The sequence below is a fragment of the Pseudorca crassidens genome, chromosome 8 (assembly GCF_039906515.1).
Source record: "Pseudorca crassidens isolate mPseCra1 chromosome 8, mPseCra1.hap1, whole genome shotgun sequence".
Taxonomy (NCBI): domain Eukaryota; kingdom Metazoa; phylum Chordata; class Mammalia; order Artiodactyla; family Delphinidae; genus Pseudorca; species Pseudorca crassidens.
In genome coordinates this window covers 78,223,833-78,249,354 of record NC_090303.1, presented here as the reverse complement: position 1 = coordinate 78,249,354, position 25,522 = coordinate 78,223,833, and the positions used below count along the sequence as shown (strand labels likewise).

The following is a 25,522-nucleotide window of genomic DNA, read 5'->3' as shown; positions in this document are numbered from 1 at the left end:
TACACGTATCCCCTGCTTTCCGAAAGTTCAATTTATGCCACTTCGTTTTTCTGAAAGACCTACATTTAAGACAGGCATTTTTCCTAAAAGTGAAAATCCTCTTCGGATTTCTTTTGGTTAGCAAAAATAGGTACTAATATAGGTCTTTCAGAAAAGCAAATGGTTGTCAATTGAACTTTCTGAAAATCGGGGATACTCTTCACTGTCCTCCATTTCGATTTACGAAAGGCTTCATAGGAGCACTCTACTTTTGGATAGCGGGGGAAATCTGTATTTAAAAAGACTTCTTCACACCTTGCCAACCATAATTTACTACCTGAATTGGCTTCACAGCCATATGTTCTTGGCATTCACACAGGGTCTGTGTGTAAAAGGATCCTGTGCTTGGTTTATTGCTCTGCTTTTGCCTTCTCAAAATTCTTAATAATTATTGAACACAGGGTCCTGCACTTCCGTTTTGCCCTGGGCCTGGCAGAATATATGGCCAATCCTGTCACCATCCCACTCCTCCCCTACTCCCCTCCACTTACGTAATCAATCTTTTTCAAAATAATTAATTAATTAATTAATTAATTTTGGCTGTGTTGGGTCTTCATTGCTGCCCTTAGGCTTTCTCTAGTTGTGGTGAGCGAGGGCTACTCTTCATCGTGGTGCACGGGCTTCTCACTGTGGTGGCTTCTCTTGCTGCGGAGCACGGGCTCTAGGCGCACGGGCTCAGTAGTTGTGGCTCATGGGCTCTGGCGTGCAGGCTCAGCAGTTGTGGCACACAGGCTTAGTTGCTCCGTGGCATGTGGGATCTTCCCGGACCAGGGATTGAACCCGCATCCCCTGCATTGGCAGGCGGATTCTTAACCACTGTGCCACCGGGGAAGTCCAACTTATGTAATCATTCTTAAGGGCTTGTTACTTCCAGAAATATTCCGTGTGTGTAAGCGTGTCTGCATTAGGTTTTGCATTGATGAGATTATTCTATACGTATTCTTGCCACTTTCGTGGCTTCCTCAGTGTGGCGCGATAGAATTTTTCCATTAAACAGTCTCTGCCCCCCCAGCACCATGCCCATTTCTTCCTGCCGTAGGCAGTCTCCATACTATTGCAGGATGGTTTTTCTAATTCTGGTTGTGCCGCTGCTCTGCTAAAAATGTACAGTGCTTCCCTGCTGGGTATAAAGTAAACTGGCATCCTGGTAAACGCAGCAGACTCTGTAGGACCACTGCCAGTATACTGGCAAATTTGAGTTTCTGAGCTTGCGATTCTGAAGGACGCTTCTGGACCCAAAGAATCCCTAAGACAAGCCCTCACTTCCTAGCAGCCAGCTGGTTGGTCTCTGCGGGGATCGCCTGATCTGAACACAGGTCTTTATTTTCAGACTCTGTAACATCATCTCTCTCTAACGCGTAGGAAGAAGAGATCTTCCCTTTTTCTTATCATTACTTTGTAGAGTTGTGAATAATTGAAATGAACAAAGACGGTATTGTGGACTTCGTGTTTGTGTCCTCCGGAAATTCACATGTTGAAACCCTAATTTCCCCCCTCCACACCCGCCCACCATGTGATGGTATTGGGAGGTGGAGCTTTAGAAGGTAATCAGGTCTAGATGAGGTCATGAGGGTGTTGGCCCCATAATGGCATTAGTGTCTTTATAAGAAGAGGAAGACATTAGCGGTCTCTCTGTCTCTGTCTCTCCACCTTATGAGGACACAGCAAAAAGGCAGCCAACAGAAGCCAGGAAGCGGCCTCTCACCAGAACCCAACTGTGCTGGCACCCTGATCTTGGACTTCTCAGCCTCCAGAACTGTTGAGAAATAAATATCTGTTTAAGTCACTCAGGCTATGGTATTTTAAGACTGACAGGGAAGGCATTTAGCTTTCTAGAAAGTTGATTAATCTACAGCATGGGATTAGACCATATAGACTTATTCTTCTTTTACAGATGAAGAAAATAAGCCTGAGAAACAATGTGTCCTGTCCAAAGCCATGGACTTTAGTGATGAACTTGAACATCTACTGACTTTCAGGTTAATAGACGATGACATCTCGGAATCTTCCTGAGGTCAGAACGAGATTCTGAAAGAGTTTGGAGAAGTCTGACTTATGACAAGGACTATTTTCATTGTTTCCAGTCCTACATTTCTAGGATATGGAGGTTGGGTTGCCCAAATTGGTGGTTCAAACTGCCTGAGTAGTGGCCACTTACATACATGTGGGATCACAGGTGAATTACTCAATCTCTCTGAACTTTAACATTCTTAAGTAGAAAACGGATCTAAAAATATCTACCTTACAGACTTGTGAATAGGAATAAATAAAATTTTAACTTATTCATTTACTCAACAAATATTTATTAAGTGACTATTATGTTACGAATGCTGTGCCAAGCAAGATTATGGTAGCGAATCAAACACACTGGCTGCCCTCCTAAAGCTCAAAGTCTGATAGCATTTAAGGTGTGAACAAGTCAGTAGCACGGTTCTTTGCACAGAATCAATGCTCACTTAATAATACAGCAACAGAAGTTTCTGACATTTCTTTTCTTCCCTTCCCTTTTTTGAAACTAACTAATACTGCTGCTTTATCTTTAGATATCCTCTCAGTCACGAACTTTGGGGCATTTATATTAGAATCTCCATGAAGAAGAGGTCCATTCCCCTGCCTTGCTTCTCCCACCTGTCATTCTTCTTTAAACCATTTGCTGGTAGAAAATCTGAACATAGGCCTAATCTGAAAAATTGACATATATTTACTCCACTGCACTTTATGAATCATAGAGCCTCTTAAAACAATCAGGTTTTGAAATCAGTCTTGCCCGTGCTTGAGAGCTTGCAAACAGTTTGTAAGGAAATGTCCATCTAATAAAAGGTACTTTGAAAGTCTGCAGAAGGATTACTTACTTCATGTTAGTCAAGCATCTCAGTCTATGTGCCCAGTTCGCACGTCTGAGAGCTCTGCTGGAATCTACCTAGTCAGAGCACGCCTAGCAAGGAGACACTGCACGTCCAAGAAATCAGCTTAGAAGCCACACTAAAGGAAAAGCAGCCTAGCGAGGTCCATGCGAGACCTGCCCGGGAACGTGAGAGAAGATCAGGAAGGTTAGTGTGTAAAAACCATGCTATGCACGGGGTAAGCTGGAGCAGAAGTCTTACATGCAGGAACATTCTACCGCCTGTGCCAGCCACAGATGGCTGTTTTAACTGCAGTGCCTTGCGAGAGCTGCAGTTGGCAAGGCCAGATGCTCTGAATCGCCAACTGTCAGTTGACATGGCCAGCTCTTACCCATGTGGGCTGAGAAAACCCTGGCCCAGCATGGAACTGGGTCAGCACAGGACATGATTTTTAGAGCCTCAGTCTGTCAAGTAGACTTATTTGGAAATAACTGAGCATTGTGAACAAAAATTGTTCAGGCTCTTCTATGATAATGCATTCATTCAAAAAGCCAAACTGCGTTCAGTTAGCTGTCCTCTGCAGAGTGAGGGAGAAGGAATTGGTCTAGTAAGTACAGTTTTGGTGCTGTGGGTGGTGTAAATGAAAGGTCTCCCCCACTGATCCAGAGCCTACCTTCCTTCCTCCCAGGCACTGCTGGAGCTGAGGCTTAGTTAGGACACCATAGTGACAGTTGTGAGGCTGCCAAGTGATTTCTCTCCAGTCACAGGTCCTGTTGTCTGAACAGCTAAGGCAAGGCACGATCCACTGGCCTGGAAGAGACAGCAAAGCTTCTTTGGTTCAGTTTCTATGGGTGAAATTACAGTTTGCAAGTAAGTCTAGAATTCAGCAATGGCACACCATTACAGAAATCACAGAGCAGACCACTCTTACATAAACCCAGTGGAGCAGTGCATGGCCTCCTGCCGACCAAACAGAATCTCAAGTAGTAATCTTTTTTTTTTTTTTTTGTGATACGCGGGCCTCTCACCGTTGTGGCCTCTCCCGCTAAGAAGCACAGGCTCCGGATGCACAGGCTCAGCGGCCATGGCTCACGGGCCCAGCCGCTCTGTGGCATGTGAGATCTTCCCGGACCGGGACACGAACCTGTGTCCCCTGCATCGGTAGGGGGGCTCTCAACCACTGCGCCACCAGGGAAACCCTAAAGTAGTAATGTTTTGAAATAACACAGTTCATGCTGAAGTCAAGTATGAATTCTGTTCCGTAAAAACACATACTTAAAAAAAAATTAAAGCGATTGGGTACTACTCAATTATTATTTATTTTCAAACAGTACACGAGGCACTTAATAGGACCAAAGTATATAGGGAACCACTGATACTGAGGTGGTTGGCCACACATATTTCCTAGCCTAACACATGCTTAGGTTACCAATCCAATAATAGTTACATTCTCTGCTCTCCAGAGATTCAAGATACGATAAGACAATTACTTTAATATTCTGATAATTTATTGTTTTGAAGAATAGTGATTGCTCCTTAATTTGATCGGTGGCCTTTTTGCTGTGAATCTCTTCACCTCCTTCTAGCTCTGTCACCTTAATTTTTTCATCTGTTAGATGAGGTGTGTACTGTTCTCACATGATTGGTATGAGGATTTAATGGGATAATGTACTTAAAGGACCCAGCACAGTTACCACATCATATTCACCTTTGTTAGCAGCTGATTTCAGGCACAAAGTAGGGCACAAGCTCTAGTAAATGTTTATAAGATAAATGAATATTGTCAAAAAGCTGCATTTAAGATCTTTCTTATTTTACCGATAAAGTAACATGCATTCAAAACACTGCAGCTTTTAGTGTGAGTGGACACATTAATAATTTATTAGAAAAATATCATGAAATGACTTTTTTTTTTTTTTTTTTTTTTGCAGTACGCGGGCCTCTCACTGTTGTGGCCTCTCCCGCTGCGGAGCACAGGCTCCGGACGCGCAGGCTCAGCGGCCATGGCTCACGGGCCCAGCCGCTCCGCGGCATGTGGGATCTTCCCGGACCGGGGCACAAACCCGTGTCCCCTGCATCGGCAGGTGGACTCTCAACCACTGCGCCACCAGGGAAGCCCTGAAATGACTTTTGATTTTTGTTTTTTCCTTGTTTATCTTTTCAGGAACGGAGTGTGAACCAGCATGTTAAACATGGAGCAGTTATTTGTGCCCTTTGTGGAGAATACCTTTATGTCTTCAACAATCATCTGTTCCACCCAAAAGGTCTTGCTTATGTTACTGCTTCATGCTTCTCTTCAAAATATCGAGGAGCTATGGGACTTCCCTGGTGGCGCAGTGGTTAAGAATCCACCTGCCAACGCAGGGGACACGGGTTCGAGCCCTGGTCCAGGAAAATCCCACATGCCGCGGAGCAACGAAGCCTGTGTGCCACAACTACTGACCCTGCACTCTAGAGCTCACAGCCACAACTACTGAGCCCACGTGCAACAACTACTGAAGCCTGAGCGCCTTGAACACGTGCTTCGCAAGAAGAGAAGCCACCATAATGAGAAGCCCGCGCACCGCAACGAAGAGTAGCCCCCGCTTGCCACACGCAGCAACGAAGACCCAACACAGCCAAATAAATAAATAAAGAAAAGAAAAACCTTTGTTTTGAAAAATATATTGAGGAGCTAAATATTCCCCGATAGTTTTTGAGTTAGAAAGGAAAGTTTTTAACAAGTTTATCCACTCTGGCTTTGATTTATGGTTCTGCTAACAAAAGTATCTGATGCGACACTAATTTTAGCAGGAAGAATTTCTACTTTCAGGAGATTAATAGGCTTCATTTTAAATTTCATTACTCGGGGATGTCAGAATTGTGTATGTGAGGGTTTGTGTGTGTGGAAATAGTTACAAATAACAAAATATGGAGCGAGATCTAGTTTATAGCTCTTACTGGTTGATCACAGAACAGCCATAAAAAGGAATGAAATTGGGTCATTCATAGAGACATGGATGGACCTAGAGTCTGTCATACCTAGTGAAGTAAGTCAGAAAGAGAAAAACAGATATCGTATATTAACGCAAATATGTGGAATCTAGAAAAATGGTACAGATGAACCTATTGGCAGGGCAGGAATAGAGATGCAGACTTCTTAGAGAACGGACGTGTGGACATGGTGGGGGGAAGGGGGGGTGGGATGAATTGGGAGATTGGGATGGACATAAATACACTACCATGTGTAAAATAGATAGCTAGTGGGAACCTGCTATATAGCACAGGGAGCTCAGCTTGGTGCTCTGTGGTGACCTAGACGGGTGGGATGGAGGGGGTGTGGGAGGTCCAAGAGGGAGGGGATATATGTACACGTATAGCTGATTCACTTCGTTGTACAGCAGAAACTAACACACCATTGTAAAGCAACTATACACCAATCAAAAAAAAAAAAGAAAGCATGGGTATATTAAGAGAGAGAAACTGGGAGAAACAGAAGGAAACAGAAAGGAAAGGAGACAAGAAGAGTATGACTTCCAGGAAGAGATGAATACACACAGCAGAATTGCTTTAATGGAGGATTGCCAACAGGAGCAGAGAGCTGAGCTACTGGACAGTCCAAAAGTAATGTGGACTTGTTTATTCCTCTTACCATACAATTTTTTCTTTGCTTTGATTTTTAAACTTAATGTGAATTCCAGAAAACTGCCTTATTCAATATCTACCCATTAAATATACTATCTCCACAATTTCAGGTGCGGTGAATGACCTTCCATTTCTCTACATACATATCACTCTCCATCTAGGAGGATTTTCATTCAATACAGTGTTGAAGTATGTACCCTGTTAGGTATTAGGCACTCTTGTTGTTAAAATAAGGTAATAACTAAGAAAGAAATAGTTAACATTGTTATAGCACCTCTCAGATGTCAGGGATGTTCTGAGCACTTTAATATATTAACTTATTTAAACTCAGAGACACCCTCTTATCACCCACATTGTGCTAATGGCTTAACTGGGACTCAGAAAGGTTAAGTTACTTGTCCAATATATTCCAGCTAGGAGGTGGTAGACCCAGGACCAGAGCTGAAGAGTCAGCTCCAGAGTCCATGCTGTTGATTATAATGTGAAACCTCAAAAATTATAATCAGGTGAGAAGGGTACAATTTATACATGTAAAAAGCTTAATAATAGGTAATTCATACTTAAGAAAAAATATCAGTGTGGTACTCAAAGAGCCTGGGCTTTGGAGACACACACACCTGGGCTCTCCTTCCAGGTAGCTCTGTGGACCTCAACTCAGTACATTAAAGTCACCTGGAAAGGTTTTTAAAATCCTCATGCCCAGGTCGTACCCTAGACTGATTACCTCAGAACCACTGGATATGGAACTCAGGTATCAGTCTTTTTTTTAATGTTTTTCAAGTGATTCCAATATGCAGTCAAGGTTGAGAACCACTGTTTACCTTGGACAAATTACTTAATCTTTTCATGATTACATTTACTTCTCTTTAAGAAAAATATGTAGCGCATCGGCCACAGTGCCCTTATACTAGAAACTGATGAATATACTTTACCGTCCCCACCCAACTTCACCCTAAGCAAGCCACGGCACATCAGAATAAAGACAGCACCATGGGGGTCAGAGCTGTCTGGCAGGTTCCGTGGAGCAGATAAGATGTGAAGAGGGATTTGTGAATAGATAAGATGCGGAGAGGTGGAATGGATGGTTTTACGTGGAGACAGACCTGACAGGAGTGAGACTGAAGAAGTGACTGCTCTCCACGACAGACCGTATATACTGGAGAGAAAAAGAAGGTCTGCTCGGTGAAAGGTGTTTCCAAGTTTGTAGATGGAGAGAATAGCAGTAATACTTAAAGATACAACACTGAACATTTGGGAGCGGTGCTGAGGTTTGAATGGCAAAATGAAGACCGTTCTCAAAAGTGTTTGTTTCTCCATCCGATTCTCTTTTATAATTCTTCTGCGGTTTTCATTCAGAATATATCTTGCTTTCTAATTCTAATTTTGCCCTGGCATACAGGGTTTGTCACCAGTAATCCACATCTTTCACATCTTTGTTTGGTTCCTAATACTATTCGATTTAGACACGGCCTTTACATTTATCCTTTGTCGATGAATTCCTCAAGAAAACCTCCTTCTGAAATAGTCTTTTTTTTTCATAGACATTTTGTGGGTTGTGGATACAGTTGGAAGGGGACTGGGATCTCCTCTTTTCCATCCTCTTATTTTATAGTGAGGATAACTGAGGCCCAAGATGTTAAATGACAGAAGTGGGATCATGCCAACAACAGGGTGGACCAAAATCGAGGTCTTAGAGTCTCCAGTGTGCTGATCCTTTTATCACGTTAGGTTAGGTCAGCACATAATCAACAGTTGAAAATGCAATATGGCTCAGCAGTCTCTCTGGTAGCACTTACAGAAGAAAACCACAAACAGGTTGTCGCAATAAATGTATTTTTATAAGCTGGATTTATTCAGTGGGTTCATGTCCTCAGAGACTATGTTTTTTTCATAAGACGGTGGTATGTTGGGGACATAAATGTGTTTCTGAAAATGAGATATTATTTAATAATACTTTGAAGGGCTCAGTTTTCCTCAGATCCTTGAGTATCTAACAGCGTGTGTATCCCCTCCCCAAATACTGTCTCCTCACCCGACTCCCAAACTCATTGACAGCTAGTTTTGCACAAACCAAGATCTTTGGCCATTTGCTGCTAAGGCTGAAGAAACAAGTGACCAGTTGCATGCACAAAGATACAAATATGTATTAGTTTGTGGGCATAAAATCACATGCGCATAAAAAAAGATGCCTGATTGGGTCTCTGAAAACTTAGCTCCAATGGCTCATACTACTATATATTTATAGTCATAACTCTTTGCATTTTTGTATCACTTGATAATGCTTTTTTTATTGTGAGTTAGTAATACTACTTGAAATAGACATCTGTATAACATCTGCAGAACTGGGCTTTCTTGACATTTTAAATGATTCCAGCTCAACAAAAATTGTCAAGAAGAAGGACATAAATTCTGTGTTATATATTTAAACAATGAATGAATCAAAGCTGTGATTTCTGAAATAAGATATGACATATGTCTTAGGGAATAACATTCTGACGAATGAAATTGCCTTTCGGGAGAAGTTATTTAATTTATCAGTATAGCTTTATATTTAACGCAAGTTAAATTTCAGCCATTTAAGTGAATTGGATTGGGTGATATAATGGAGAAAAGAAGTTCGACTTTGTGATTTAGGGCCATGGTGAGATGTAAAATCATATAAATGACAGCACTAATTCCTGACTCTATAATGCTATAAAATAAGGCAGTTTTTACTTAAGAAGAAAAAATACATTTATATTTTCAATATTAGAAATACTAAAGTGTAAGTTGTTATATTTCCTTCCAAAAAAAGATACGATAGGGCTTCCCAGGTGGCACAGTGATTGAGAGTCCGCCTGTCGATGCAAGGGACGCGGGTTCGTGCCCCGGTCTGGGAAGATTCCACATGCCGCAAAGCGGCTGGGCCCGTGGGCCATGACCGCTGAGCCTGCGCGTCCGGAGCCTGTGCTCCGCAACGGGAGAGGCCACAGCAGTGAGAGGCCCGCGTACCGCAAAAAAAAAAAGATACGATAAAAGCTTTTGTTTACATATTATAAAATGCAATCTAAATTATTTTCTTTAAATGTAATTCTCACTCAATGATCATATAAATTTCTTCTTTCTGCAAATTAGAAGAATTATTTTTTCTTTACTGAGCAAAAGATTTTATTCTTAGGTTGTGTCTTATAGTTAAACTATTTTCAAAAGGCTAGAATTCAACTTAGTAAAAAGAAGTCACTCAAAATTATATTAGCTAGTGTTATTGAAAAAACATTTTTCAAGGAGAAAAAATGGATTCAGTTCTGCCAAATAACTGTAATGTGCTGTGAAAATAAGATTTTGGAGCCATTCTATGGCCTTATAAGCTAAAGCAAGAGTCCTAAAATAAACGTCCTCCCAATGTCATCTAATGTGACAACTTCTTTCTATAGAAGGGAGTCCTACCATCAAGGAAGGAAATCACCTCTGACAGCAAAAAAAAAAAAAAAAAAAAGTGCATTCTTGCAAAGTGCTGTCTCTGATCTCACTCATTTGCCTTGAATCTTTAGGTCTCTAGGACCTCAAGGATGGAGCTGTTGTCTCTAGCTGATCGTGCCCTGCTGCTAAGAGTCTTCTGTGAAAGAGAGGAGGGCTTGGATCGTGGTTTTAGTTCAGCCACTATTTTAAAATCATATCTCAGACACTGAAAGATGAATAAAGTACAATCTTTGCTCTGGACACACTTGTGGTCTACGTGCAGCCATCAGTACAAACTTATTGCTGATGCACCTTTGACATATTAATACACGTACCCTGTACTACACGTGCACCTACTCCTATATGTATATATTACATATATACATATCCATCATAAAACATAAAATAAGCATAATTAAATAAAAATAAATGTACATATATTTTCATCTTCACTGGCTTCTTCCCTGTGGATTGTTCTGTGCTACTCACTTCCCTTGCATGGCTGCAGTATTCCACTTTGAAGACTACTGATTAGAGGAAGAGAGAGAAACATGTAAATTAGATACTTGAAATACAATGAGGTGAGTGCTGTTTGTAGACATATGTCCAGGATATTCTGGGTGCATAGAAGAGAAGCAACTCTAGGGGTGGGGTAGTAAAGAAGGACTTCCTAGGGAGTAGTCTGGAGTCCTGCAGCTGACTATCAGCATGAAATGAGGTCAAGAGGCTAAGATGGGGCTTCCCTCATGGCGCAGTGGTTAAGAATCCACCTGCCCATGCAGGGGACATGGGTTCGATCCCTGGTCCGGGAAGATCCCACATGCCGTGGAGCAACAAAGTCTGTGCACCACAACTACTGAGCCTGCACTATAGGGCCCCCGTGCCGCAACTACTGAGCCCATGTGCTGCAAGTACTGAAGCCTGCACGCCTAGAGCGTGTGCTCCGCAACAAAGAGTAGCCCCTGATCGTTGCAACTAGAGAAAGCCCATGCGTAGCAACGAAGACCCAATGCAGAGCAAAAAAGAAAGAAGAAAAAGAGGCTAGGACGAGTTGGGAGAGATCAGATTATTGTCAGGTTAAGGAATATGAACTTGACTGGGGTGTCAATATTGTGGGTTTTTTTTAAAGAGGCATAACTACTCAAGTTACCAGAAGGCCCCTGTGTTTTTTGTTTTTAATTTTATTTATTTTTGGGCTGCACTGGATCTTCATTGCTGCACCCGGGCTTTCTAGTTGTGGCGAGTGGGGGCTACTCTTAGTTGCAGTGGGCGGGCTTCTCATTGCAGTGACTTCTCTTGTTGCAGAGCATGGGCTCTAGGCACGCAGGCTTCAGTAGTTGCGGCACGTGGACTCAGTAGCTGTGGCTTGCGGGCTTAGTTGCTCCACAGCATGTGGGATCTTCCTGGGCCAGGGATTGAACCCGTGTCCCCTGCATTGGCAGGCATATTCTTAACCACTGTGCCACCAGGGAAGTCCCAAGGCCCCTGTTTTATGGCAGCCTCTCTTGTAAGGACCAGGCTTCAGAACAGGGCCTGGCATAAGTTACTGCAAGTTTAATGGACAGAAGAAGCTGCCACTTCTTGAGGAATCTCAGTAATGTATCTTCAACTTTTTGTTGAAGAACTTTTGACTCGGTTCAGTAGGAGGAACAGAATTAAGTTGTTTTTATGATTCTCATAAATTGTCATCTGATAAAAAATACCTTGACACATTGGTGTCTCCTTTGTATGTAAGAGTATATATCTCATTTAGCCAAGAATCATAAATCATACCACCTGACACACCATAATGGGTAAATTCCTCCCTATGCACTGACTGTAATTTATTATTTAGGACACATGTTCAAGAAATGCCCACGTTTGTTAACAGTGCATGCCAAATTGCAATTTGTCCCACCCATTTGTGAAACTCATTTCCTGTTCAAGCTGTGGTGTGAAGTTCATGGCAAGGGTAGAAAAGCTCCTGAGTATTTTCTCAGACTTTTTAGTTGGAGGGAGACTTGGGGTCAGGAGGCCAGAGCAGTAACCAGGAATCGCAGAGAAGATGCTCTTTCCTCCTCTTACTGTCTTGGAGGCATTTTTAGTTCCAGCTTTGGCTTAACTCCACTAGCCTCCACTGAAAGAACAGTGCTGGGGAAGGAAAGAAACAGGGGAAGTAGACAGTGGCACCAAAGTGCCTCATTCCAGGTCTGCCCTAGGCGTAGGCAGGATTGAACACTGTAATTTGAATTTGACATCATGATTTTCCTGCCTCTATGCATGTTCAATGTATGGGAGATGTTAGTGACCATTCCCAAAGATTTTTTTTTTTTAACTAAAAGAAATGGTTTAAAACTGAACTTGTATCCTTTCCAGTTCTTTGGGTTCACAAGGTCAACTTATTTTGTACCTACTCTGTGGAAAGTATAGTGTTAAGTGAATTGGTAGAGTGTGAACAACTCAGATGCCCTGCCCTCATGCAGCTGACAGCCCAGGAAGACTGACATCAAACAGTCAACTACACATTTAAATCATTTAAATAACTGAGGAAATTGCCATGGAAGAAAAACACTGGGTGCTATGAAAATATGTAATAAGGAAAACAAGTCAGAGACTCAAGGAAGGCATTACGGTACAAGTGACTTTTTGGCTGAATCTAAAGGTGAATATGCATTAACTAAGCAAAGAGCAGAGGATGAAAAGAAAAGCGTTTGATTAATCAAAATATTTCACATATTAAAACAATACATTTACATTAATTTTATGTGCTGTAGTTCATATTAATGAAAAAGTGTCATATTACCTTGATTTTTTTGTACAAGAATAGTTTAATAAATAAACATCTACTACTTATCTATATTAAAGGATTTTTTAAAAAAAAAGTAGAAATGATATCCAGTGTAATAGTCACCTTTTGTGTCCCCAGATGGACAGGTCTTTAGTCCCGGCTGTGAAATGGCTTCAATGTAGTCAGAAGAAATGGGCTGTAACCCGCAGGTTTCCTCTGGTTGAATCAGCAAACCACAATCCTGCATCACAATGATAAAAATTAGCTGTATAGTAATTAACCTGACCTGTAGTAATAAAATGTACAAAACAAGACTTTCTGTGCCAAATAACTTTTGGATAAAAGGGAGCAATTCTTGTTTACCCTTCTCTTGATATTTATTCATCCATAGTTGTTTTTGCTATTAATAGCTACTTCCATTAGGGGGATTCATATTAATAAATTCTAATGATAAGTTAATCTTTATTTTGGCATTCATACTCATGTTACTGCTCTGCCAATTTTTAAAGAAGTAAATGTCAGTTTTACTTTAAAAATATACCTGTGTGTTGTTGACTCATTAAAAATATAACATAGTATAATAGAGGACAATATATCAAGGGGAAAAGACTCAATGTGAGAAGAGAAATGGGAAATATTTGGGGAGAATGTTAATTTAACAGATGAATTTCATTTCAACACACATTTATTGAGGATCTGTGATATGCTAGAAATGGAATCAAATACATATATTTTATCTAAAGCACCTTCACATATTTATAAAAGTATGTAACAGCTCACTGCAATGAAATTCATTAGGGAGGCACGTTCTGTACTAAGCAAGGCCTTCCATAGTCTGCCATATGCATTGGAGAGTGGCAGTTCGTTGGCTTTGAAATCTCTCCTCTGCTCTAGCAGGTTGTCCTGCTCTCATTTTCTCTTAGCTTATCCTACAAAGCTATTGGCATCTGTACCTGTCCTGTTTCCCTCTATCCCACCTCACCTGGTTCCACTGCCACTCTTTTCACCGGGTTCTCTCAGCCTACCACAACTAAGGCCAGGTAAAAATGCTAAAATCACTCTGAGGAATGCTTTCTTCCTAATTTTGCACAGAGAGCATCTTTTTGTGTCTTACGTCTCTTGAAACGGTAGCACAGTTATGTGTTACTGTCTGTCGGCATCATTTGTTTCCTTCATTCTCTTCACCACTTGGTAATTGCATTGGTTATTTGTGCCTTTCCACTAGACTGAATACTCCATGAGAACGGATAATTATTTTGCTCCCACATACACCCAGTCCCTAGCGTACAGTAGATAATGATAAATATTTGTTGAATGTGTAAAATGTTACAGTTAGTTGTCCCCCTTTTTATATCATAAATTCTCAGTAATGGAGAGAAAATTGTTTTGACCTCTTGTTTGCTCTGTACCTCTGCCTCTAATGAGCAATTTCTGGTCAGCTTCCCTCAGACTTTCAAACATCCTAACCACCAACTCAGATTCCTAGATCTCATACCAACATGTCCGGATATTAAGGAAAAAAAGGAATGGAGGTAGTGTGCGACTTTTTGAAATCTTGACTTAGTATGCATATTTTCATTTTTTAATTCATGACTGAAATTGAAGTTTAGGAAACTGATTAAAATTAGAATTGTGATTTGTATTAAAATGTTCATTATTATAAAGCAGTTAAAAATAACAAAGTTTATAATGATGTGAGAAGATTTAGTCTGAATAAACATCTATGAATGATATATGTTAATGTATGTGTGATATCTATCCATCTATCTATCCATTTATTTTAGGTGGAGACTAGACCTTTTTTGCCAGAAAAATGGCATTATGTATCTATCAGATTGAAAAAAAATGTTTTATATCAAATGTTAGGGAGGGTGGGGAGAAATAATTACCATTAAATACTGCTGATAAGGAGTATTATCAAAGTAGCTGATTAGTTCAGCTACTTTGGAAGGTAGTTTACAGTAAAATTAAAAATTCACAGACTCCATAGCCCCAAAGTTAGACTTTTCAAAGTCTACTCCAGAAAAACCCTCATGCAATGCATAAAGAACATGTATAAAGATAGATCTAAATGAACGAAGATGGAGAGATTTCCCAGGCATATAATTAAGAAAAAACTGAAGACCTTGTTTTGTTCCAGAATAATACATTCCACATGAAGCACATTGTGAACATGTGGCAAAGTCATCTAAATTCAGGTATTTCAGACTGAGGTGTTGCGTTCAATTTATTACCAATGCAAATAATGTTGAAACATTCCTAAAAGTCTGGATTTAGATAAACGTTTGTCTAGAGATGATTGTTTGTTTGGGGTCTCTGTGGTGTGTGTGTGTGTGTGTGTGTGTGTGTGTGTGTGTGTGTGTGTGTGTGTGTGTGTGTGTGTGTGTGTGTGTGTGTGTGTGTGTGTGTGTGATTGTGCCCTAATACTGGAGGGCATTAGAAAGAGTCTAGATCCCAGATGCCAAAGCCCCAGTGGGTATCTTTGAAGCTGAACATATTATTGGCTGTATCAATCAGTTAGAAAGATGTATTGTTAGGTGTGCTGATGGCTTATCCTGTAGGGAACCAAACTCAATCTCTGATGAGTGGGTGTGGGCTATTTCAGATATGTTAGCCACAGGCAGCCTTTCTGAGGAATGACATCTGAACTGAAGGATGTGAAAAATTGGGGGAATGAGAATTTCAAGAAGAAGGAGTTGCATGTCAAAGGTCACAAGGTGGGAAAAAGGTTTATCTGACATCTTAGGCAAAAAAAATTATTAAAAAAACTATGTTGACAATCTATATTTTAATAATCAAATCACGACATTTATTTCTTGAGATGCACCTCCAAGGTTATCTGCTACAAACTCCTACTCAGAGGAAGAATGATAATCCAGGATGTGGTCCTGAGCAATTCTGGATACAGCTTTCAAATGGAAAGGTATTGATTTAATACCTACAACCTGCAAAGTGCCTTGCTAGAATGCAGGTACTTGACCTCAAGCAACATCATCTAGTTCATCATCAGAAGTTTCTTCTTAATCCTGAACTGAACTCCATCTTATTTGTTCTAATTATCCTCTTCGGTGCAGTTTAGAACAAATTTATTGTAATAATATTGAAGCATGTTCTGACCTGACTTCAAAGGTGCTGAAACAAATGACTGGCAATAGAGAATAATAATATTTTTAAATGTTCGATGTTTGCACTTACTGAATACTCAAGATCCCACATATGAGCCTATTATAACAGAGTAAACATAATGCAGAACATAGAAAAGCATAATGTAAGTGGGAAACAGACAGGGTGACCGCTCCGGCGGCTTAGAATCTTGGCCTTGTCTTCGCGTTTGAATTGTGCCCCGGCGTGGTGCTATCTCTACCTCAGTAGAGGCTCCTACGGGGTACCTGTTCTTCCACAGTCAGCAGGTCAGCCCTGTGATACTTGCACTCATGAATTTTAGTCCAGCTTTGCCATGAACTGGCTGTGTGCTATTGAGTAAGTCACTTGATCTAGTTTTCTCAATATAAAATGGTGAAGGGCAGAGAGAAGATACCACAGCAGATGATGTGAGGTGCCTACACAATATTCATTCTCTCTTCTTCCTTTCTAGTAGAAAGACCTTCATTTTGTTGGAGGGAGCAATGTGTTTAGCATTCAAAAAAATCAAACAAATAAAACTTTATTTCCCAGTCTCCTTTGTAGCTAAACATGGCCATGTGACACAATTCCAGCCAAAGAAATATAAGTGGAAACTGGCTACAGATCTCTGGAAAAATTTTGTTTCCCTGATGCCATGTTTTCTTTGTCACTCTGTTTCCGAGTTCTGCTAGGAATGTGGATGTGAGCCTGAAGGAGGTGCAGCCATGTTGTAATCATGAGGAAACCATGAGCAGAAAGATAGGAAGTAGGATGGCCATGATGCTGTAAAGCTGCCGCATGCTGACTTTGGGCTGCCCGCCTCTACACTTCTTGCATTGGAAGAAAAACAAACACTTACTTGGTCAAACCACTATGGAAATATAATATGCAGCCAAACTTCTCTCTTCCTTTAAGAGTTTGTGAAACCTATTGTTGGGCCACATGAAACTTTGAGAATCCCTTTAGATCTTAAAAGTGATAAACCCCACTAATAAAAAAATTAAACAATTTTTGAAAGGGAAAAACTCATTAGCATATCTCATTCTCTCTTCACTGGTATGATTAGTCATTTAGTCACATTCAGGCATATTCAAGAAAATGAATAATAGCTCTTCTGGCCTTACATGTCATCTCTTTGAGCCCCTGAGTCTAGGTTCATGGAAAAGGTAGTATTTAGCAGAGAAGCTTAAAATTTACCCCAGAAATCTCCACATTTAGACTGTATCCATTTGCTGGAGACTTCACAAATTCCTGAATGGACTGTCATAGCTTTCAACAGAGTGCAATGAGATAATTAATGGATTTTCTTGTTCAAACATGTGCAGAGTATATACGTTTAGTACATAATTAAAAAAATTTGCTTAACTTTTCATGAAATGCTGTAGTTACCAACAGAAGATATTAAGGTGCCCTTGGCTTCACCCTCTGCCCTACCCATGAATACATGACCACTGTTCTTGTTACCAATTCCTCTGGAAACCCATTTAGTTTTTTACAGATGTATTTGGCCACAAATGAATTAGTAGTATTTTTCATTTTTATGTGATTTTGCTATGTTTTTAGAGCAATATCAAATTGGACTATTTGATCTAGTAGGTAATTTTGAACATCACCTACTTTTTTAATTTTTAATTTTAATTTTTTTAATTTTAAACATCACCTACTTTTTTGGTGCCACAGAATCATTCTTTTAAGATCAAACAGTTCTCCCTTTCTTCTACTAAATAATGAAAAATGTCCACATTCTAAATTTAAAAATATACATTTACTCCTAGTGGCACCCAGATTTTCCAGAGGGACCCATTTCTTTCCCCTGGGCTGCTGCTATTTCTAGTAAGTCAGTAGTGACTGCTCAGACTTGACAATAGTGGCATGGTTGCCTCCCTGCAGAAAGGCAGAGTCCTCTTCCAGATTAAGAACGTTCCTTTTCCCATAAGAGACAAAATTCTTGATGAGCTAATTTTTCTATCTTGTTTCAAAAGGATGAATAATTTTCTGTCTTCACATTGCCTCTAAATTTAACAACTGCTTTCCTTGTATTGTAGTCAGCCAGCCATAAAATAGTAGCTATTGTGTGATTCGCAGTATTAGACACAGAATGACCATTTACAGAATAAATATCTGAGGTATAGATTAGCGATGAATCATTACAGCATAATCCATCTGAAATCATCTTTTACATACCACAGTGATCCTAAAACTGAATGTTTTTCATGAAGAAAAGAATGCATATGCAGAAAACTATAAGACACTGATGAAAGAAATTAAAGACGATACAAACAGATGGAGAGATATACCATGTTCTTGGATTGGAAGAATCAACATTGTGAACATGAATATACTACCCAAAGCAATCTACAGATTCAAGGCAATCATTATCAAACTACCAATGGCATTTTTCACAGAACTAGAACAAAAAATTTTACAATTTGTATGGAAACACAAAAGACCCAGAATAAGCCAAAGCCTTCTTGAGAAAGAAAAACAGAGCTGGAGGAATCAGGCTCCCTCACTTCAGATTATACTACAAAGCTACAGTAACCAAGACAGTATGGTACTGACACAAAAACAGAAATATAGATCAATGGAACATGATAGAAAGCCCAGAGATAAACCCACGCACATATGGCCACCTTATTTTTTATAAAGGAGGCAAGAATATACACTGGAAAAAAGACAGCCCCTTCAATAAGTGGTGCTGGGAAAACTGGACAGCTACACGTAAAAGAATGAAATTAGAATACTCCCTAACACCTTACACAAAACTAAACTCAAAATGGATTAAAGACCTAAATGTAAGGCCAGACACTATAAAACTCTTAGAGGAAAACACAGGCAGAACACTCTATGACATAAATCACAGCAAGATCTTTTTTGACCCACCTCCTAGAGAAATGGAAATAAAAATAAACAAATGGGACCTAACGAAACTTAAAAGCTTTTGCACAGCAAAGAAAACCATAAACAAGATGAAAAGACAACACTCAGAATAGGAGAAATATTTGCAAATGAAGCAACTGACAAAGGATTAATCTCCAAAACATACAAGGAGCTCATGCAGCTCCATATCAAAAAAACAAACAATCCAATCTAAAAATAGGCAGAAGACCTAAATAGACATTTCTCCAAAGAAGATATACAGATCGCTAACGAACACATGAAAGCATGCTCAGCACCACTAATCATTAGAGAAATGCAAATCAAAACTACAATGAGGCATGACCTCACACCAGTCAGAATGGCCATCATCAAAAAATCTACAAACAATAAATGCTGGAGAGGGTGTGGAGAAAAGGGAACCCTCTTGCACTGTTGGTGGGAATGTAAATTGATACAGCCACTATGGAGAACAGTATGGAGGTTCCTTAAAAAACTAAAATTAGAACTACCATATGACCCAGCAATCCCACTACTGGGCATATACCCTGAGAAAACCATAATTCAAAAAGAGACATGTACCACAATGTTCATTGCAGCACTATTTACAATAGCCAGGACATGGAAGAAACCTAAGTGCCCATTGACAGATGAATGGATAAAGAAGATGTGGCACATATATACAATGCAATATTACTCAGCCATAAAAAGAAATGAAATTGAGTTATTTGTAGTGAAGTGGGTGGACCTAGAGTCTGTCATACAGAGTGAAGTAAGTCAGAAAGAGAAAAACAAATACCGTATGCTAACACATATATATGGAATCTAAAAAAAAAAAAAAAAAGATTCTGAAGAACCTAGGGGCAGGGCAGGAATAAAGACGCAGACGTAGAGAATGGACTTGAGGACAAGAGGGGGGGGAGCGTAAGCTGGGACAAAGTGAGAGAGTAGCATTGACATATATACACTACCAAATGTAAAATAGATAGCTAGTGGGAAGCAGCTGTATAGCACAGAAAGATCAGCTTGATGCTTTGTGACCACCTAGAAGGGTGGGATAGGGAGGGTGGGAGGGAGACACAAGAGGGAGGGGATATGGGGATGTATGTACACATATAGCTGATTCACTTTGTTATACTGCAGAAACTAACACAACATTGTTAAGCAATAATACTCCAATAAAGATGTTTAAAAAAAGAATGTAATGCATATAAATTCATATTCAAAGAGATTTATATGCTTTACAGAAGGCAATTTGGAAATATCTCACAAATATAATTATACTGCTAAGACTTAATCCTACAGACATACTTGGTAAAGTCTCCAAAAATTCATGTGCAAGGAAATTTACTAGAGCACTTCGTGTAATAGAAAACTTGACACTACTTAAGTGTCCATCAACAGGGAACTGGTTAAATAAGTTGTACATTACATAATGGAACATTCTGTAATTCTTAGAAGAGAAGGAGGCAGAGTGAAGATATATAGAGAGATATAAGGTATATTATTAAGAGCAATAAAGCAAGTTGCAGGACATTATATACACCTTGATCTTATTTAGTAAATAAAGTGCTAGATATTATACATGCTTGACTGTGCATAGATAACTTCTGGAATGGTGCACAGGAAACGCTGAATAGTGGCTTTCTTGGGAAATTAAGGATGGTACGCCAGAGATGGAGAAGCAAAAATGAACTTTTTCTGAAGATTTTTACCATTGGTATGAATCATACTTTTTTAAAAAAATACAAATTTAAGTAAAGAAAATAATATTTAAAATCGTAAAGTAGAAGAATAGAAAATCAGAAGAGGACTGATAGTTCCTTTGAAAGTATATTAGTTTCCTACAGCTGCTGTAACATAGTAGCACAAGCTAGGTGCTTTGAACAACAGAAATTTATTGTTTCACAGTTCTAGAGGCTGGAAGTCCAAATCAAGATACTGGCAGGTTTGGTTCCTTCTGAAGTCCATGAAGGGCTATGGGCCTGCAAAGTCATTTAATACTGTCCTGTGTTCACAGAGTTTACAGTTTATTAGAGGAAACATAACTACAAGGGAATTGAGTAAATATTCCAGGTAGAAGGAGGAGCATGAAGCAATCTAGAACTGAGTGAAAACATGGCCAATCAAGTTCCAAGTGGGCAGTGTTTGGAGACCATGATAGGAAGTAAGTAGAGATCAGTAAAGTTATTTTGGAATCATGATTCTAATCCTTGGCTCATTCTAATGACACAAAATTTAGGATTGTGGCAATGAACTAAGCTTCTTTAATTTTTTTCTGTTTAAAGATTCTTATCAGATCAATCTCTAAACTCTATTCCCTTCTATAAAACTTATAAAATTTTTTACTAAGCAGCTGCCCTTTTAAAGGACAGTACAACATTAAACATCTTTACTGAGGAGTAGGGGACATTTTGACTTTAGTTTTTTCTAATAAAATATTTGCAGTGAACTAAGTTTACCTATACAATTGCTTTATTTTGAATTTTAATGAAACTAAGTAGCTAGCCAAGTCATTCTGCACTTCGTGCAGAAGAGATCTCTAACAATATTGCTTTAAAAATTGATGTGTTTCAATGCTAGATGTTATCCTGTTTTAGTGAGAGTTTACAAATAAGTTTTCAATTTTAATTGTTTTTAAAAAACAATGGAACTTGGTGTTGGGGAGCAGAATTGTATATGCAGCTTGAGTTGCTATCTGTGTTTGGAGTTCATAGTCTTATTTAAAACACATTAGAATCCAAGTAGTAATGAACCACCATATAACACCATTGCATGTGTTTGTTTCCTCAAAAAAATTTCAACTGAAATGTGGCTGTACATTATACTACCTAAGAATTTTTAGTCCCCTATGAATTGAACTCAGGAACAAAGGAAATTGAAACAAATTCTAAGCAGATGAATTAGTTCTAGTCAAATAAATTTATTTGTCGTATAAATACGACATCAGCATTTGGAATACTTCTTTATACTTCTCATGCATTCCAAATCCCTGAACTGATAATATGCAGTTTTCTCTTTTTTAATCTAGATGGTCTCCAAATTAACTAGGATGGGGCCAGTGTGATCCTGCTTGCTGGAGTCCGTTCTGAAAGGCACCCTGTATTCTCAATTTAGAAATACATCTGAGTCTCCAGGCTTTGTAGAATTTGGACTGGAAAATCTAGTTACATGGGGCCTGTGAAATGACTAATGCTTCCCACTTCCGGTGAGCTAGAAACTCCAAGGAAAGCAGCCTTTGTTGTGGTCTTTCAACACTTTTGGTTTTGGTTCCAGATGGAATCCAGAAGGGTAGATGTGAATGCAAATGAAAAAAAGAATGAATTTATATGTCTGAATATTTGAAAACGTTCAGTTCTTTTTGATTTGTGAACAAAGAAGTATGGCATTGGAGCTGAATGTACAATGATGGACTCTCTCATACTTTGCAGAAGCTGGATCCGTTTGGGAAGTGACAGAACAATAACAATGACAAAAAGAAAAACTTATTTCATATTCCAAAAGAGCAAATCGATCATGGGTAGACTGAAGAAAAACAGTAGTGAGTGGAAATAGGCAGTAGGCTACAGAGATATTTTAAAAGATGCGTATTTATCAATAATGTGACACCAAACGTAACAAATGTTTGCCACATATAAAACAGCAAGTGCGTCTTCCAAGGATATATGGATCAGTCATAGTGAACATAACTGCTGTTATAAGTATTTCAACATGGACCGTCCCACTTATAAACAGTCTACTAATAAAGTATATGAGGTTATGATCTTTAAAAATGTAGCTCTGGTAGGAAATCTGAGTGGCACAAATAGAGTTGAATATTTTAATGAAATATGCAGTTACAGTAGTTTTGGGCACCGTGTGGGCACTTCCTGACTACATTCATCTTGGTAACTGCTACACAAACACACTTACACCTACACACACCTATACATGCACACAGCGATCCTTAGAACTGTGAGATTTTAAAACTTGGGGGGAGTATGTTAGGCTATAAAATAATACTATCATTACATGTCGTAAGTTATAAATTCTGCCTCCTTTGAGGCTTGAATAGTAATTGTGTAGCACTAAATAGTATTTTTAAAGATTACCCACTAATCAGCAACCTGTACATCCACAGTTAAGCTCAAAAGCATGCTAAATGTATCTAAATTCTGTTTAGAATAAAATGCTGATACATTCAAAACTGAACATCCAGGGCTTCCCTGGTGGCGCAGTGGTTGAGAGTCCACCTGCCGATGCAGGGGACACGGGTTCTTGCCCCGGTCCGGGAGGATCCCACATGCCGCGGAGCGGCTGCGCCCGTGAGCCATGGCCGATGAGCCTGCGCGTCCGGAGCAGCGGGAGAGGCCGCAACAGTGAGAGGCCCGCGTACCGCAAAAAAACAAAAAACTGAACATCCAAACTGTTATGATATTGTAAGATAAAAAGTTAATATTAATTTTTAGTATAAACATATCCTACCAATGCAAAAATTAGATACCTATGAAAATAATTGTGCTATGACAGGCAAGTCCTTTCTTTGTGTCGTCTTCTATTTTAATACATGTTAATCAGACTTTTACAAAATACTCTAAAAATACTCTAGCAGCAGTCTAAAGGTCATCCCCCCTAAGATATTTATTAATTACACAGGGAAAATTGTAATGTTACAGTGGAGAAACCCAGCCAACACTACCCTCATCAAGTGATCATGAGAAACACACCATTTCTGCAGTATTCTTGCCACAAATGTTGAGCTTCATTTAATGAGAAAACAAGATACAATTCCAGACTGAGAGTCATTCTACAAAATAACTGATCTGCATTCTTCTAAAGTATCAAGGTCATGTGGAAGTGTCACAGATTAGAGAAGACTAAGAAACATAACAGCTAAAAGCAATTTGGGATCCTGGAACAGGAAAAGAATATCATTGGAAAAACTAGTGAAATCCATATAAATTATCTGGTTAAGTAAATATACTGTACCAATATTAACTTCTTACTATTCATAGTATTGATAAAGTACCATCGTCATGTAAAATCTTAATATTAGGGGAAGCTGGGTAAGGATATTTGGGAACTTTCTGTAACTCTAAAATTAATATTAAAAGTTAAAAGATTAGTGTAATTTGACTGCCATGCTTTAGATTTTTCTTGAAGGGCAAAAATACACTGATGATAGAACGTTTTAATCATTCAAAGGCTTTTAAAAAGTTTTGTTGGAGGTTCTTTCATACAGCAGAGGAATAGCTCTGTGTAGTCACACCTAACTGGCATTCATGGATATCCCATAAAGTTTGATCTACAATCGTTGTGCTCTTAAAAATTATGAGAATTGTGGGAGGACAGTCCACAGGCTAAGGAAATACCTATTGTATTTATGGACTAACTCTTCAGGAGATAACAATCTCCCGGTCAGTTGGCAAGGATCAAGGGAAATGCCATTTATAGAAAACTCAGGTTATGTCAAGTACCAGGGAAGGCACACCCTATACACTACTGCATTGAATCTTTACAACTGTTTTGAAGTGACTATTATCCTCATTCAAGAGATGAAGACATAAAGATTTGTAGAGCTTTGTGGAAGCTTTTCTAAAATCAAGCACCTTAGTAAGTAGAGTAGCTAAAGTTGGAACCATGGTTCTATCTGAGTTCAAACCCCTGCTTCATAGACTGAAAGACAAAATAAAATAAAACAAAACACACTGTACTCAGACATAAAGATCGTGTTTATGAAACATTTAGACCAATTAACTCTTCATCAGGGAAGACTTTTTTCATGACTACAGATGGCATCCCTAAACATAACCAGCTGTACTTTAAATGCTTACAGTTGGTCAAAAGTGGGACTAGGCAAGAGTGTGTATGATTCAGGTCAAATCTATTCCCTCTGGTGGAAGAAAAGCCTCCAAGTACCTTTCCAGCCTTTGCTTTGTTACTCAAATACTTTTTTACTTTTCAGTACTAGCACATTAGGAAATTAATTATTAACTAAAGACTTCACATTGATTCCCACAGTAGACAATGAATACTGATCTATTACTGCCTATCATCAAGGAACATATATGTTTTCATATGATTTTCAAAATCATCAGTACTCATTTGTCATGTGTTTTCAGTTCTCCAAAGAAGTTTATAGTTTATGACATTTATTCATTTGTTTTTTTTCAACCGATTCCTTTAACAGACATTTGTTCAGCATCTCCATGAGCCAGACACAGCCCCTGCCCTCATGAAGTTCTAGCAGAGAAAACAGATATGTAAACACACAATTGCTGTATAAAGTGCTAAACAGCTGTCATGAAAATTGTTCTGGACACACGGTTGGCACAAAGGAATGTGATCGACTCTGTTTTACAAAGGAGATTACAACTGGAAATATATTGGAGTTCACCAGGCAGATGGGGGCTGATGGGTTTCCAAGCAGTGGAAACAATGGAGGCAAGCAGGGGTGATGGCGGCTCAAAGCAGCTGACCTCCTGTGCCAGTGCTTACACAAGAGTAGGCATCCTTTATATCTGAAGACAACTGCACCCTAATTTGTAAATTGCTACTTTTTTCCCCCCTGCTGTGACTATTAGCTTGGGATTCAGTCCTTAGCCATAAAATCCACAAGACAATCTGGAGCAGATTGGGAATGGCTTTTGTCTACTTGTGTTTGGGGACTGTGTAAAACATATGGTGTTAGTTACAAAACTCTGAAGCAGTTTGCTCACAACCTACCCCAACCATATCTGTTCAAGCTTTGATAGTGTCAGTTATCAGCAAGCTTGCCCAGTGAGGACTTGGCATTTTCCTGTGGAAAATGTGCTGTCTTCCTTGGCATCCA

The 25,522-nt window shown here is 39.3% G+C and overlaps 1 protein-coding gene across 7 annotated transcripts in view; it reads right to left on the bottom strand.

Moving 5' to 3' along the window:
* CPED1 (cadherin like and PC-esterase domain containing 1) overlaps positions 1 to 25,522 on the bottom strand; it is a 300,373-nt gene that overhangs the window by 35,449 nt on the left and 239,402 nt on the right. For 6 of the 7 annotated variants that reach the window (XM_067746829.1, XM_067746831.1, XM_067746836.1 and 3 more), the window contains 2 exons: positions 12,835 to 12,952; positions 3,556 to 3,692 (listed from right to left, as the gene is read on the bottom strand). In XM_067746829.1, the coding sequence (XP_067602930.1) occupies positions 3,556 to 3,692; positions 12,835 to 12,952 (255 nt within the window). Of the gene's footprint in view, positions 1 to 558; positions 1,796 to 3,555; positions 3,693 to 12,834; positions 12,953 to 25,522 lie in introns of those variants that run through there. The other variant, XM_067746835.1, reaches the window with a different exon arrangement.